The following is a 15567-nucleotide window of genomic DNA, read 5'->3' on the forward strand; positions in this document are numbered from 1 at the left end:
ATTTGGTTTAATAAAACTCAAACAGAAAAGTCTTCAGCTGTGATTTAAAAGAACTGAGAGTTGCAGCAGATCTACAGTTTTCTGGGAGTTTGTTCAGATATGTGGAGCATAAAAACTGAACGCTGCTTCTCCATGTTTAGTTTTGACTCTGGGGACAGAAAGCAGACCTGATCCAGACGACCTGAGAGGTCTGGATGGTTCATAATGAAGCAGCAGATCAGAAATGTATTTTGGCCCTAAACCATTCAGTGCTTTAGAAACATACAGCAGTATTTTGACATCAGTTGTTTGACAGACAGGAAGCCAGTGTAAAGATCCAAGAAGTGGAGTGATTTGATCCACTTTCTTGGTCTTAGTGAGGACTCGAGCAGCAGCGTCTGAATCAGCTGCAGCTGTCTGATTGTTTTTTAGGGAGACCTGTGAAGACAGCATTACAGTAGTCGAGTCTACTGAAGATAAATACATGGACAAGTTTTTCCAAATCCTGCTGAGACATAATTCCTTTAATTCTTGATATATTCTTCAGGTGATAGTAGTCTGACTTTGTAATTGTCTTAATGTAGCTGTTGAAATTCAGGTCTGAGTCCATGACTACACCAAGATTTCTGGCTTGGTTTGTAGTTTTTAACATTATCGACTGAAGCTGAGTGCTGACTTTTAACCGTTCTTCCTTTGCTCCAAAAACAATTACTTCAGTTTTATCTTTGTTTAATTGAAGAAAATTCTGGCACATCCAATCAGTGATTTGTTCAGTGCACTTACTCAGTGCTTGATTTGGACCATAGTCCCCTGGTGATATGGTTATGTAAATTTGTGTATCATCTGCATAACTAGTAACATATTTAGTTGTTTTCCATAACCTGAGCTAGTGGCAGCATGTAGATGTTGAACAGAAAAGGCCCCAGAATGGAGCCTTGAACAGACAAACACTGACACACTACATCAGTATCTGCAGTAATACTCAGGTGATTCATCAGATCAAGTATCTGCCATGATGAGACCAATCTACATGTAATACAGTCTCTTCTTCCATGTCATTATAATACTTCAGTGTTTTCACTACCAGTTATATTCATTCAGTCACATCAGCAATCCATGACCTCATGAGACCTCATGTTGAAGTTGTTCCAATGAGTTTCAAGCAGTGGGGTGCACAGATTTGAATGTGGGAAAAAGAGAGCACTGCTATGGGATCAGTACTCTGCATCAGCAGATACTCTGAGCTGAGAGACAGGAATCCTTATCAAGAGAGAAAGAGTCGGACCCATTCATCCCTTCTGTTACACTTCTTTGATTCAACTGTGGAAATGACACTGATGCTGCAGTCACCATCATAATCCAGGTTTCACACATGTTGGATACAGATGAGTCTTTTGTAGGGCTGAGTCAAATATGTGAAGATTCAAACCACTGAAGTTTAACAGTGTGTGACTCCCTCTAGTGGATGTTGTGGAGTATTCTGTTGTCTTTGCTCCAAAGGTTTTTGTACAGAGTTTTGGTGTTTTCTGTCACTGTGGGCTGCAGAGCACAGTAGTACACAGCAGAGTCAGACACTGCAGCAGAGGAGATCTGCAGAGGAACTGATTTTGAGGTTGAATCCAACGTGGATGAAAATCTTTCCTTAAACTCATCTGGTGTGTTCCCTTCATCCAGTTTAACTCGGCTCAGGATGAATTTGGGGTTTGTACCAGAACAAAGTAGAACCTGTGTAACTGGTCTCAAATGTACAAGCAAGTGTAACTGTGTCTCCTTCAGCAGCAATGACATCTCCTGTTGGCTGGGTCACGCTGTCTTGTCCTTTACACTCTGGGGAAGAACAGAACATGCAGAGGAAGAGATGAATCCATAAAGATGATTGATTAAAGGAGAACAATCAGCAGCTTTGTTTGTGAATTTACTTCCACAAAATCATCCAGCTATGAAAAACAGATATCTGGTTAATACATCAGGTAAAATGAGACTTTCATCTCTGTTCTAACACTCACCTATAAAGTGAGATAAAAGTATAAAGAGGTAAAGCAACATGTCTTTGGAGTTGTTGAAACCAAACAGACAGCAGATGATCAATGTTCTTCCACTGCAGTAGAATGAAGAAACTAAACAGCCTCTCTGCTGCACAGCCCTTCTCCTCAGCATCAAGCTGATTGGGATTTTACTTCCTCAAACATTTCTGCTCTGCAGACAGAAAGAATCTCATTGGTTGAGTTGAACCTCAGTGGGCGGGACCAGGAAATCACCTCTATAGGTTGTTCAACCATCAATGACATCATGAACTTCATCACAGTTTAACACGGCTTTCAGTTCTGTTAAGTTTGAGTTGAACACTGAGATCCATCAGCCTCCTGACAAACTCATCATATTTACTTGGAGCTCCTGACAGTTATCTCAGGCCAAACACTCGCTCCAACTATTTATAATGTCAGAAAATGTCTTTCTGTGTGCATGAAAAAGAACAGCTTGCCTGAACTACAACTTGTTACTGATTATGTTTGTTATATTTCTGTGTCATGGAAGCAGCAGGAGATGTTCTGTTGTTCAGGAGGACTGTGTGGAAAAAGCAGTGCTGGACCAGCACAAAGGGGAGATTCTGTTAAAACAGTTTCCCACCATGAAACTAGAGGCCTCAGTGTTATACGATACAGCAAACACTCCCTCAGTGTTTGGAATAGATCTGCAGCCATCAATCAACCAGTCAATCAACAGGAAATTAATCAGCATGTATTTTGATAATCAAATAATAATTTCAGCCATTTTTTCAACAGAAGTACCAAATATTTGATGGTTGCAGCTTCTTAAATGTGAGGATCTGAAGCTTTTCTGTGTCATACATGATCATACACTGGATTTCTTTGGTTGTCAGACTGCTAATCAGACCAAACAGGACATGTGGAGACGTCAACATAGTCTTAAAGATGTAGGGTAAAGTCCCTGCATGTTTTGAAGGCTGACAGCACAATCCTCAAGCAACAGACCAACTCAGTCTTCAACCCCCCAGGAATGCTGGCCAATAATATATAAGTGAGAGTCCCAAACTCCTCACTGACCAGATCATCTAAACCACCTCCTGCAAACAGAAAGGATCAGATAATGAACCCCCATCTCCTGCATGGTCACCAAACCAGACCACTGACCCAAACCATCTTTGATCCTTCAAGCTACAAGAGCCAGCAAGATGGAGAGACCAATTCACACCCCAGTGTGAACTGATGGTACCATCTGGATAAAAGACCCCCACCATTGGAATATAGAATCATGAGTTGAGGGTCAAGCCAAGGAGAGCATGAGAGCATAAACCAGGAGCTCTCTTCCAATGGGAACCCTTCAAGTTCGGACTGGCCGATTTACTCATCATTACAAGATCCAGACTCCAGCTCCTCACCCCAGCACATCAGACTCGATTCTCCGTAAGAAGCCACCCCAGAGAGCAAGCAAGTATTCATACAAAACCTTCACCAACTTGCTTAAACCCTGGTGCTTTCATGATTTCTCATTTCAATTGGCAATTCAGAACTCAGTTGTGGTACCATTGATTTGACTCACTGCTTCTCAGGTAACAGTCATCTCATCTGTTTATCAGGTCTCTCATACCAACTACACAATAGATAACTCTGCATCATGCATTTCAATCATTCACTAGCCATAGCCTTGTGTACCAGTTTCTCTTTCCCTCTTGTGTCTTGTCTGTAAAATGTTGTAGTGTTTAGTACTATTATTAGTAATAAATGTGAATGTAACTAAAGTGAACTTGTTTCTGTTGTCTTGTGCTTGCATGTCAGTCACTTAACCTTAAAAGACCTTATACTCTTGCAAAATCATAATTAATATTAATAACAATCATAATTCTAATTGATCTTTCTTGTGCGGCCAATAAGGAGGACTATTTCCCTGTTATTATACCTACTCTAATATGAGTGTAGCCCGTCTACCCTCTATATTATGTAGATGGGGCCCTGAGTTCTTTATCCTAATTTCCTTTGTTATATTATCTGTGATTAATTGAATGTTTTTTGCTTGGGTCACTTTGGAAATCCTATACCTCTTGAATATACCTTATTGTAAGACCACAGTGTAACAAACAATTGAGTGTACTAACCCTTTAACACAGTACAATACTACACTCTAATATAAGGTGGTATAGAGTATGAAGGCTATATAGCTTTTAACCTCTGAAATAGTAAACACACTCAGAAACCATTTAAAATTAGAAGTAATAATTTCCTCCTTTAATTTTAAAGCTAAATTAAATGAAAATAATATGAAATTAAATACCAGGAGTGTTCACTGCTTTTGTTTCACAAATTTCACATGTAAAACCAGTTCAAGTGTTGGTGCCTACCTCAACCGGTACCTTCAAAAAGATGGAGAATGACCCAAACTCCTGATTTATCAGGCTACAAATCATCGGTCTGGAGTTTCAGACCATTTTAGTAGAAGTGGATATGAGACTGACTACACTTTGACCATCAGTAGAGTTCAGACTGAAGATACAGGAGTTTAATACTGTCAGGAGTTTATTACAGGAAATTCAGGATTTTACTACATTCAGCAGTGTGACAGTTTTCTGTTCACACAGTGATACAATATCATACAAAAACCTCCCTTAGCTGGAGAGGAACTGGTCTGACTCAAGCTGCACAGAGATTTAATCACTAGAGGTTTGATTAAATTACAGTTTATGGTAGAACACCAACACTAAAAACTCATTAAACTTTCAGCATGATGATATTGTTCATGTTTTACATCAATGTACATTTAAAGTTACTCTTTGTGGAATTTTTATAATGCAAGTTGTCAAAACATTACAGTGTTAGTAACCGAACACAATCAATAAATTAATACATTTGGGAGTAAAATTTAAAAGAAGTAAAAGCTTCTCTTTTCATCTTTGTTCTACTTTTAAAAAAGTCAGAAGCTTTATTATCTCAAACTGATTCATGCTCTCTTAAACTGCATAGTAATATTTGTAACTTTTAACATTTTTAGTGTGTTTGTAGTTCATATTGTGATTCATTGTGGAGAATAATAATCGCAACACGTAATCTCAACAAACTAATACAGTAGAATCCAGTGGCGGGCAAGGCCTGGAGCATTATTTCTTTGTAAAATCATCACCTGAAATCCTTGTGACCTTAACCTTTAACCAAATTCTGTGTGCGTGGATGAAATATATCTGTTTTCAGTAGTTATAGTAACATACAGTATAACAGCAGTTATATTTTTAATAATATGGACACAACTGATTTGATGTATAGATCTGCATAGTTTTAACATATAAAGCACATCAATATTACTGCAAGAAATAAAAAAGATAATGTGAAGACTGCTGACAGAGAGAGAGACTGTGCTATCTTCTTCTCTCAGTCTGTCGCTGAAGTGGAACTTACTTATGACTTGGTTTAAATCTCAGATCAGAGACATTTTATATCACATGATGCTGATGATACCCTGATTTCTCTATCTAATGTTGAAAATGAAAAAAACATGTCCCTCTTCAAGAAGATCCATGTTTTTAACTAGATATTTAGTGGTGACAGATACCCTAGATTGGTGGATTACCTTTGCATCAATAGAGATGATACTGCTACATGAAGAACATATTCCATGGTACACAATGGAATTAAAAGGTGATCTGGGAAAAAGACGGACTTGTTTCTATCGTGGATGTGTATATTAACTGAGTTAATGCTCCTAATGGATTCTATATATGGAATAGAAAAAAGGTCAAACGACATGTCACTCTTATTGTAAAATACACCTTGACAGTTGCATTTTGATGAAACTTTATTGTTTTAAAACTTTGAAACATTCAACATTACAGCAAACCAGAACACTTAAATGTTGAAACATGCAACGAGAGAAAGAAACAGACAAAGTGCAGACTGAAAGCAGTAGCAGAGTAAAACCAGTAGCAGAGTCCCAATGAGTCAGGTCAGGACTGGGAACACTGGTCTCTCCTCAGTGTCTCTGAGACTGGAGTCTGGGAGCCCTGGGTGGCCTCACAGGTCACAGAGCCCACTTTCCTCCACTGGTCTGCAGGGAGCCTCAGGGTGCTGCTCCAGCTGTAGCGGCCGTCCTTCTGCAGCACCCCAGGGCTCCTGCTCTCCTCCCCGCTGCTGCTGCTGCTGCTGCCGTCCACCTTCCAGGCCAGACTCCAGTCTGAGCGGAAGCCCTTGTTGGCCAGACATATGAGCGTGGCCTTCCCCTGCTGCAGCTCCTCGCTGGAGGGCGGCAGCACCATCAGGGTGGGGGTGACTCGACCCACTGCAGGGAGAGAGATTGATCACATTTCTGCTCTACAGTGTTTCACTTCCCTCTTTGAGCTCAGTAACCATGGCAACAGAGAGGCATCACTGCTGAACCATGACAACAGACAGGTTTCAGAACTAAATATAAAAAGTTGAAAGTGCTCTGTCTTACTCCAATGTATCATTTTCAACAACTAAACTAATTGTTTACATCTTCATCATTTCAGAAATCGCCTGTCAGCAAGAGTGTAAAACTTTAGTTTCACTATATCAAAATGATTTCACTGAAGCTTAACGTTTGCACAAGATACACATGTTTGCTGTCCTCATGTAAGCAGGTATCTCTACTGAATAACAAGGTTTCATTACTGGAAATATAAAAATGAGCATTTTAAACAACTTTAATTGTGTTTTTAAATCCAGTTTAATTCTAATAATCCAGAATATGATTCATCTCCTACAGTGGGATTATATTTACTGTCAATTCTGAAATTAATCATTCATTAGTGTGAAAGTAAGACTGAGTAAAACCAATACAACATTTACAGAAACTGTAATTACTCATTAAGCAGGTTGGAAGATTTCTTCATGTAAAATGTATAAATTGGTTGTTTAAAACTTTACAGAATGTTTCTCAGACATTATTTAATTTAACCAATTAAATAATGAGAATTTACAAACTGTCAAAACCTTTTTGTATAAAAGTTTTTAGTCTCTTTGAATGGATTTAAGGAGGGAAGAAAAAGACGTCTTCATAACTTCAACAACGTTCAAATATAAATTGTTAAATACTGAACATGTTACATTTATTCATTAAAATATATATAATGAGATTGATCAAGTTCATGGAGAAAGAAAATGTACCTACAGTCAACATCCAGTCTGGTTCCTCCACCGAACGTGTACCACAGTGATACAAACTCATGGAGCCGTCGTACAAAAACCTCTCAGTGTGGAGAGACACGGCTCTCTGACTTTGACACAAACAAACTCAACACAATTAGTCTGTTTGTAACATTTATAAGATCATTTAAAAACAACAACAACAAAGTGCCACAAATGTAATAAATGTGTCATTTTATTTATACAGTATAGTAATTTTAAATGAAATTGAGTTTCATTCTTTTAGCGATAAATTGAAATATAACAAAATACATACTGAAGAAAAGCCCAAACCACATAAAAATAAGCACTGACACATCCTAATCAATACTCTGATAAGTTGATTGATCTACATTGTTGACATTAATTTTAATTCAACATCATAATAGTTCATTACTAAAAGGAACATTTAAATACACATTTTGGTTAACATTTTAAAGTTAAAGTATTCTTCTTTTATCTTTTCTTCATTTCAAGCTGTTCACATTTGAGTTTTTTTTTTCAATGCAATTCAATTTTATTTATATAGCGCCAAATCACAACAAAAGTCATCTCAGAGCACTTTCACATGGAGCAGGTCTAGACTTTAAAGTCAAATGATAATTTTACAGCAGAACTTGTTCAGGTCGTCCATGGAAGAGGTTTTTTGGTCATTTATTTATGTGTCTTGTTTAGTTTATTTTTAGTTTCCAGAGGGATCACCTATATTTCACAGCTGCTACACTCCCGAAGGATAAAACAGTGGACAGAAAGGTAAGAAATACTTCATCTACATATTTAATATCCCACAACTTTGGGTAAAGATGAAGATGAATTCCCTGTTTTTCTATATTAAACATCCTTGTAACAGTCTTTTCTGCTGACGTTCTTATCCAGAACAGCTCATGAGAGGCTTGAAAACCTGGAAACAGTGAAAGTTTGTGTCTTTTCTGTCCTGGTTTACATAACTTACAACTTTTATCAGGTAGATAATAGTAAAACACTGACAACTGACAGTTCTTATGTCAACAAATGTAAATACCTGAAGACAACATGAAGTCAGTGACCATATCTCATTCACACTCGTAGTTCAAACAGTGGAGGCAGCAGACACCCTTGTTGAATGTCTAATGGAAACAGCTCATGATAAAAACTGACAGTATGAAACAAACATTCTTATATTTTCATTACATTCACTTTTTAACCCGACGAGTATCTTCAGGTTTTTGTTCAACACACAGTTTTATGTCACTTTATGTTTGATGGTGTCTTGTGTTTGAAGCATCATCCAGCTGGTTTGTCATTGATGTGGATTTGCTGCTCATGTGAATCCTCCCACAGTGTTTCATTAGCAGCTGTAACCACAGTGACTCTGATAAAACAGGAAATAGCAGAATCCATCTGATATGAAGCTGTGGTTTGAATACCACTTCCCTCCTCTTTGAAGAGTAGTCAGATATCTGTGTTCAGGTTTTTGTACAGCTCACTGATCCTGCTCCTTTCCAGAGTATAAACTGAGGTGCCTGAAGGTCAGAATGATGTTTGTACCAGTAAAGCCAAACAGTATAACTTGTCTGATAGGTACATGTGAGTGTGACAGATTCTCCTTCTCTTCCACTGACTTCATCTTTTACAGGAGAGATTGTGTCTCCAGCTATTAGTCCTGGAAAAAGTAGAGAAAATGAAGCCATTAGACTAACATTGTTCATGTGGCTGAGAGGAGAAGACAGTGGAAAATGTCAACTGTACAGTGTTACTCTGTGGACACAAACTGATCAACTGTTCATTTGACTGATTTCTATAGAAATCATCTTCCAAGGTGTTACCTAGTGAAGGAAACATGTTGTATTAAAGTTCTGTTCCAGAGTCAAATATCCATCATTTGGAAAATATCACACAATGACAAAAACATACGTACCTACAAGAGCTGAAAACAGTAAAATGACAGCCAGTGTTTCCATGGTTACACAAGTGAAATGCTGTAAGTGAATGTTGAGTTTGAATAAGTGTTGAGTGGTTTTGTGAGTTGTGTTTGGTCTGATGTTCACAGCTGGAATCAAACAGCTCTCTGCCATGCAGCCACCTCTGCAGTCAGTAGGAGGAGACTCATATGTCAAATGACATTCATTTGTAAAACTCTTCATCACAACTGTGTCTCATGAGGGAAAAGAATCTAGACTGTTTGATAAGAAACCACTGAAGTTTAACAGTGTGTGACTCCCTCTAGTGGATGTTGTGGAGTATTCTGTTGTCTTTGCTCCAAAGGTTTTTGTACAGAGTTTTGGTGTTTCCTGTCACTGTGGGCCTCACAGCACAGTAGTACACAGCAGAGTCAGACACTGCAGCAGAGGAGATCTGCAGTTTGACTCCACGCTTGTCTTCAAACAGTTCACTGAAGAATCTTGTTTCTGACTTCAGAGAATCTGCTGGTCTTGTGAAACCACCACCTGAGATGTACATGAGGAACTCTGGTGGTTTTCCTGGATATTGTCGATACCAGAAGAAATGATCATTGCCATCAGCTTGTTTGGAGTATTTGTAGGACAGAGTAACAGTGCTGCCTTCTAAACTGTTCTCTTCATTGTTGACTGGAGTGAGTTCTTGACAGCTGACACCTAAAGGAAGAGATAACTCTGTTATAACATGTTGTCAAAGACTCATAACATGAATACATACAACTTCATGCTCAGTTTTCAATCAAACATCAATAGAAGTAAATATGAAATGTGTCACCTACCTGTTAGTGTGATCAGAAACAAAGTTGAAAACAGACTTAATTGCATTGACACCATCTTGAAGATAAGAAGAAACTGTCTGTGTTGTTTAGTATGAAACACCACAGTGAAAGTTTGTGTCTTTCTGTACTTCAGTGACAGTTTTGCTCCTCCCTTAATCTCCTCCTCCCTGCTCTCACAGCTCAGAGAGTGGCTGCATCAGAGATGGGCTCCTGAATACATCTCAAACTTGGACCTACAAAGTGGGACATTTTGCAAAATAACCTTCAAATACTCTTCAGAAGATACTCTACAGAAGAGGTAACAAAATTAATTAACAGAAGAGGAAATATCATCTTTAGATATATTTTTTAAATCAAAACAGCTAGCTAGCTGTCAACTGCTACCTGCTACTGTTACCTACATTCCAAAGGAGAAACTGCACTGAGGAAGCTAACAGAAGAGTTATTTTGTGAAGAAGAGAAAGAGACAAGAAGAGAAATTAAGGGGTCCTTGTTGGTGGTATTCTCTCTCTCCATGAACTGGTGTGATGGTGGCACAACCAACGTTTGCAGTGGCCTCTCGTAGTTCCGACTTGCAGTATCGTTGTCCATGTCTACGTCTACATCTGTGACATCCTGTGGAGTGTAGGGGAAATATGTCTATAATATGTCTATATCAGTTTTTTTGGACATTTGTAACAAAGACTTTTGCTTCGAGAAATACTGGCTGGGAGTTAAATCAGCTGATGGCGTTTGGTCTGCTGCACCCAGTGGACCCAAAGCAAGCGCAGATGAGTGCAAGCTAGGCTAACTGCTAACCTATACATACCGGTCATGCAACAACAATCATGTTGCCAAATGTTCTCTGGACAGCATAATGGATTATATAACTCCCCCATCAGTGCTGGTCAGTCGTTGACATGCAAGAGCTGTCTACATCCAATTGAGACATGTACTTTTCTCTCTAAATGCACTTTAATACACTGTGCTGCTAACTGCTCGTTCGTTTTTTGTTTTTTTCTCTTGGGATTTATGTGTTTTTATCATTTTTTTAAATAGAATTTTTGCATACACAGTATATCTTTATCCTCTCTGTTGTTGTTGCACTGCTGTGAGCTGGGAGGAACAGCATTTTGTTTTTGTGTATGCAAATACACAAGAAAATGTCAATAAACTAAATCTTGAATCTTGAAGTAAATATTTAGTTATGTAGTTAAATAGTGCCTCAAAACCTCTGTTGTATCATCACTGAATAAGAAAGTTAAAGAAGTTTTTAAACATCCAGCTTCTCATAGAGTCCAGGCAATCCTTTAAATCAGACAGTTTGCTGAAATTGCCACATCTGAGGGAAATGTATAGCTGTTTGTCGTCTGCATAAAAGTGAAAAGATATGTTACAACAGTAGTATATGAATAGAAAATAAGATAGGACCAATAACAGACCCTTGAGGCACTCCATAACTCAAGACAGCAGCATCAGACATATCATTAGCAACCATCACAAATAATTGTTTATTTGATAAATATGATATAAACCAGCTTAAATCAGAAACAGATGGGCCAACCCACCGTTGTAGCCTGTCACTGAGGACTCCGTGATCCACTGTATCGAAATCTGAGCTAAGATCCAACAACTCAAAATATTTTTTGACATAAAAGGTCATTTTGAGCTAGACCTGAAATGATTGCATACAGTTGGATCCAGATCAGGTTTGTTAAGCAGACACTGGACACTAGTTAACTTTAAACAGTTAAGAAGCATTAATCATGGCCAATAACCAAAGACCTACAGTGGCTACAACCTGTTTGAGAAATGTACTGTAACTTGTACTGAAATTCTTCAAGAAATTCATAATGTAGTACCATGTTAATAGATAGTGATATGTAGCACAACAAGCTAGCGAAGCTCTGTTAACAGAATAGCATTCCTGCACATGCTCAGTAGTCAGTGACCATATCTTTTTCACACTTGTAGTTCAAACAGTGGAGGCAGCAGACACCCTTGTCGAATGTCTAATGGAAACAGCTCATGATAAAAACTGACAGTATGAAACAAACATTCTCATATTTTCATTACATTCACTTTTTAACCCGACGAGTAACTTCAGGTTTTTGTTCAACACACAGTTTTATGTGACTTTATGTTTGATGGTGTCTTGTGTTTGAAGCATCATCCAGCTGGTTTGTCATTGATGTGGATTTGCTGCTCATGTGAATCCTCCCACAGTGTTTCATTAGCAGCTGTAACCACAGTGACTCTGATAAAACAGGAATTAGCAGAATCCATCTGATATGAAGCTGTGGTTTGAATACCACTTCCCTCCTCTTTGAAGAGTAGTCAGATATCTGTGTTCAGGTTTTTGTACAACCTCTTCTACACTTTCTATCACTGTGTGTCTACAGCACAGTAGTAGAGAGCTGTGTCTGCCAGGGTTAGACTCTGTATGGTCAGCTCAGTTGTTGAAGCTGATGTTTGGGATTTATATCGTTTATCAGGAATATATTGTTCATCACTCACTGATCCTGCTCCTTTCCAGAGTATAAACTGAGGTGCCTGAAGGTCAGAATTATGTCTGTACCAGTAAAGGTAAGGATAGCTATAACTTATCTGATAGGTACATGTGAGTGTGACAGATTCTCCTTCTCTTCTACTGACTTCATCTTGTTCAGGAGAGATTGTGTCTCCAGCTATTAGTCCTGGAAAAAGTAGAGAAAATGAAGCCATTAGACTAACATTGTTCATGAGGCTGAGAGGAGAAGACAGTGGAAAATGTCAACTGTACAGTGTTACTCTGTGGACACAAACTGATCAACTGTTCATTTGACTGATTTCTATAGAAATCATCTTCCAAGGTGTTACCTAGTGAAGGAAACATGTTGTATTAAAGTTCTGTTCCAGAGTCAAATATCCATCATTTGGAAAATATCACACAATGACAAAAACATACGTACCTACAAGAGCTGAAAACAGTGAAATGACAGCCAGTGTTTCCATGGTTACACAAGTGAAATGCTGTAAGTGAATGTTGAGTTTGAATAAGTGTTGAGTGGTTTTGTGAGTTGTGTTTGGTCTGATGTTCACAGCTGGAATCAAACAGCTCTCTGCCATGCAGCCACCTCTGCAGTCAGTAGGAGGAGACTCATATGTCAAATGACATTCATTTGTAAAACTCTTCATCACAACTGTGTCTCATGAGGGAAAAGAATCTAGACTGTTTGATAAGAAACCACTGAAGTTTAACAGTGTGTGACTCCCTCTAGTGGATGTTGTGGAGTATTCTGTTGTCTTTGCTCCAAAGGTTTTTGTACAGAGTTTTGGTGTTTCCTGTCACTGTGGGCCGCAGAGCACAGTAGTACACAGCAGAGTCAGACACTGCAGCAGAGGAGATCTGCAGATCCATTTGGGTTTTATCTGCACTCACTTTAAAAGACAGTCTAGGTACTGGATCTGATATTGCATCTCCTGAACCGAAATGGAAAATGAGGAACTCTGGTGGTTTTCCTGGATATTGTCGATACCATAAGAAATGATCATTGTCAGCAGCTTGTTTGGAGTAGTTGTAGGACAGAGTAACAGTGCTGCCTTCTAAACTGTTCTCTTCATTGTTGACTGGAGTGAGTTCTTCACAGCTGACACCTAAAGGAAGAGATAACTCTGTTATAACATGTTGTCAAAGACTCATAACATGAATACATACAACTTCATGTTCAGTTTTCAATCAAACATCAATAGAAGTAAATATTAAGTGTGTCACCTACCTGTTAGTGTGACGAGAAACAAAGTTGAAAGCAGACTTAATTCCATTGACACCATCTTGAAGATAAGAAGAAACTGTCTGTGTTGTTTAGTATGAAACACCACAGTGAAAGTTTGTGTCTTTCTGTACTTCAGTGACAGTTTTGCTCCTCCCTTAATCTCCTCCTCCCTGCTCTCACAGCTCTGACTAATAATGTGTTCAATGTGCTTTTCATATCACATTATACTGATTAGCTCATAGCTAATAGAATTACACTGATTGACAGCTGACAATTTCACCACATGGAGTTAATGACTGTGTTGTATATTGATTGAGTCCTTTAGGATAAAACAGCAGTGAGGAGAAAGTGGACCCTTGGTGGGAGCCTCTCAGCTGTTAGTGTTGTTGTCAGAAGAGTTACTGTGTGATACTCTCTCATTGATGTGAACCATACTTCATAGCTATCAGGACAGTCTACATTCTTCTATCTTTCTGCCTTCATTGTTCTTTCATTTTTCTCACCAGTGAAAAGAATCTCGACTGTTTGGTAACAAACCACTGAAGTTTAACAGTGTGTGACTCCCTCTAGTGGAGTGAGTTCTTCACAGCTGACACCTAAAGGAAGAGATAACTTGATGTTAAACACAAAGTTAAAATCAGATTATCTGCTCCACAAGTTTCTCACATTGTTAAAGACATTTATTATTCCTGTATTGTTTCACCTCCCTTTTAGTACGGTCACAAAAACCAACAAAATATCACAACAATGCAGTGACAACATCTGACAGACAGTATCTGTGTTTAGTGGTTCAGGTATCGACTGCCTCTGACAACGGGAGTCTTCTTCTGTTCTCTTCTTCTGTGAGTCGCCCCTCCCTCCACCTATTCCTCCTCTCATGCCAATGTTATAAGCACCAAGACAAGACCTCTACATCTGTCTCTATATACATTCACCGGCCACTTTATTAGGTAAACCTGTTCAACTGCTGGTTAACACAAATGTTTAGTCAGCCAATCACGTGTCAGCAACTCAGTGCATTTAGGCTTGTAGACATGGTCAAGATGATCTGCTGAAGTTCAAATCAAGCATCAGAATGGGGAAGAAAGGTGATTCAAATGACTTTGAATGTAGCATGATTGTTGGTGCCAGACAGGCTGGTCTGAGTAACTCAGGAACTGGTGATCTACTGGGATTTTCACACACAACCATCTCTAGAGTTTACAGAGGAAGGTTCGAAAAAGAGGAAATATCAAGTGAGCAGCAGTTCTCTGCATGAAAATGCCTTGTTGATGGCAGAGAAGAAAATGGCCAGACTGCTTGGAGCTGATAGAAAGGCAACATTAACTCAAATAACCACTCTTTACAACCGAGGTATGCAGAAGAGCATCTCTGAACACACAACATGTTGAACCTTGAAGCAGATGGGCTACAGCAGCAGAAGACCACACTGGCTGTCCCTGCTGTAAGAACAGGAAACTGAGCCTACAATTAACACAGGCTCACCAAAATTGGAGAACAGAGGATGAGAAGAGAGAAAAATGTTGCCTGGTCTGACGAGTCTCCATTCCTGCTGCAACATTCAGAATTTGGCGTAAACAATATGAAAGTATGGATCCATCCTGCCTTGTATTATACTATATTGTATTCAGGCTGCTAGTGGTGGTGTAATGGTGTGGGGGATATTTTCTTGGCACACTTTGGGCCCCTTTGAGCATCATTTAAAGGCCACAGTCTACCTGAGTATTGCTGCTGACTGTGTCCATCCCTTTATGACCACAGTATACCATCTTCTAATGGCTATACTTCCAGCAGCCAATGTCACAAAGCTCAAATCATCTCAAACTGGTTTCTTCAACATGACAATGAGTTCACTGTACTCAGATGGCCTCCACAGTCACCAGATCTCAGTCTCAGTCAGATCTCATTTGAGCACCTTTGGGATGTGGTGGAACAGGAGATTGGCATCATGGATGTGCAGCCAACAAATCTGCAGCAACTGTGTGACGCT

General features: G+C 38.9%; 1 gene segment (V, D, J or C); it reads right to left on the minus strand.

Annotated features, from left to right (window-relative positions):
- Positions 1–5768: 5768 nt before the first annotated feature.
- LOC122994090 lies at positions 5769–10434 on the minus strand. The segment is given in 2 exon segments: positions 5769–6261; positions 10416–10434. Coding segments are annotated over 2 exon segments (351 nt in total).
- Positions 10435–15567: the final 5133 nt, after the last annotated feature.

Source organism: Thunnus albacares, chromosome 12 (genome assembly GCF_914725855.1).
Source record: "Thunnus albacares chromosome 12, fThuAlb1.1, whole genome shotgun sequence".
Lineage (NCBI taxonomy): Eukaryota > Metazoa > Chordata > Actinopteri > Scombriformes > Scombridae > Thunnus > Thunnus albacares.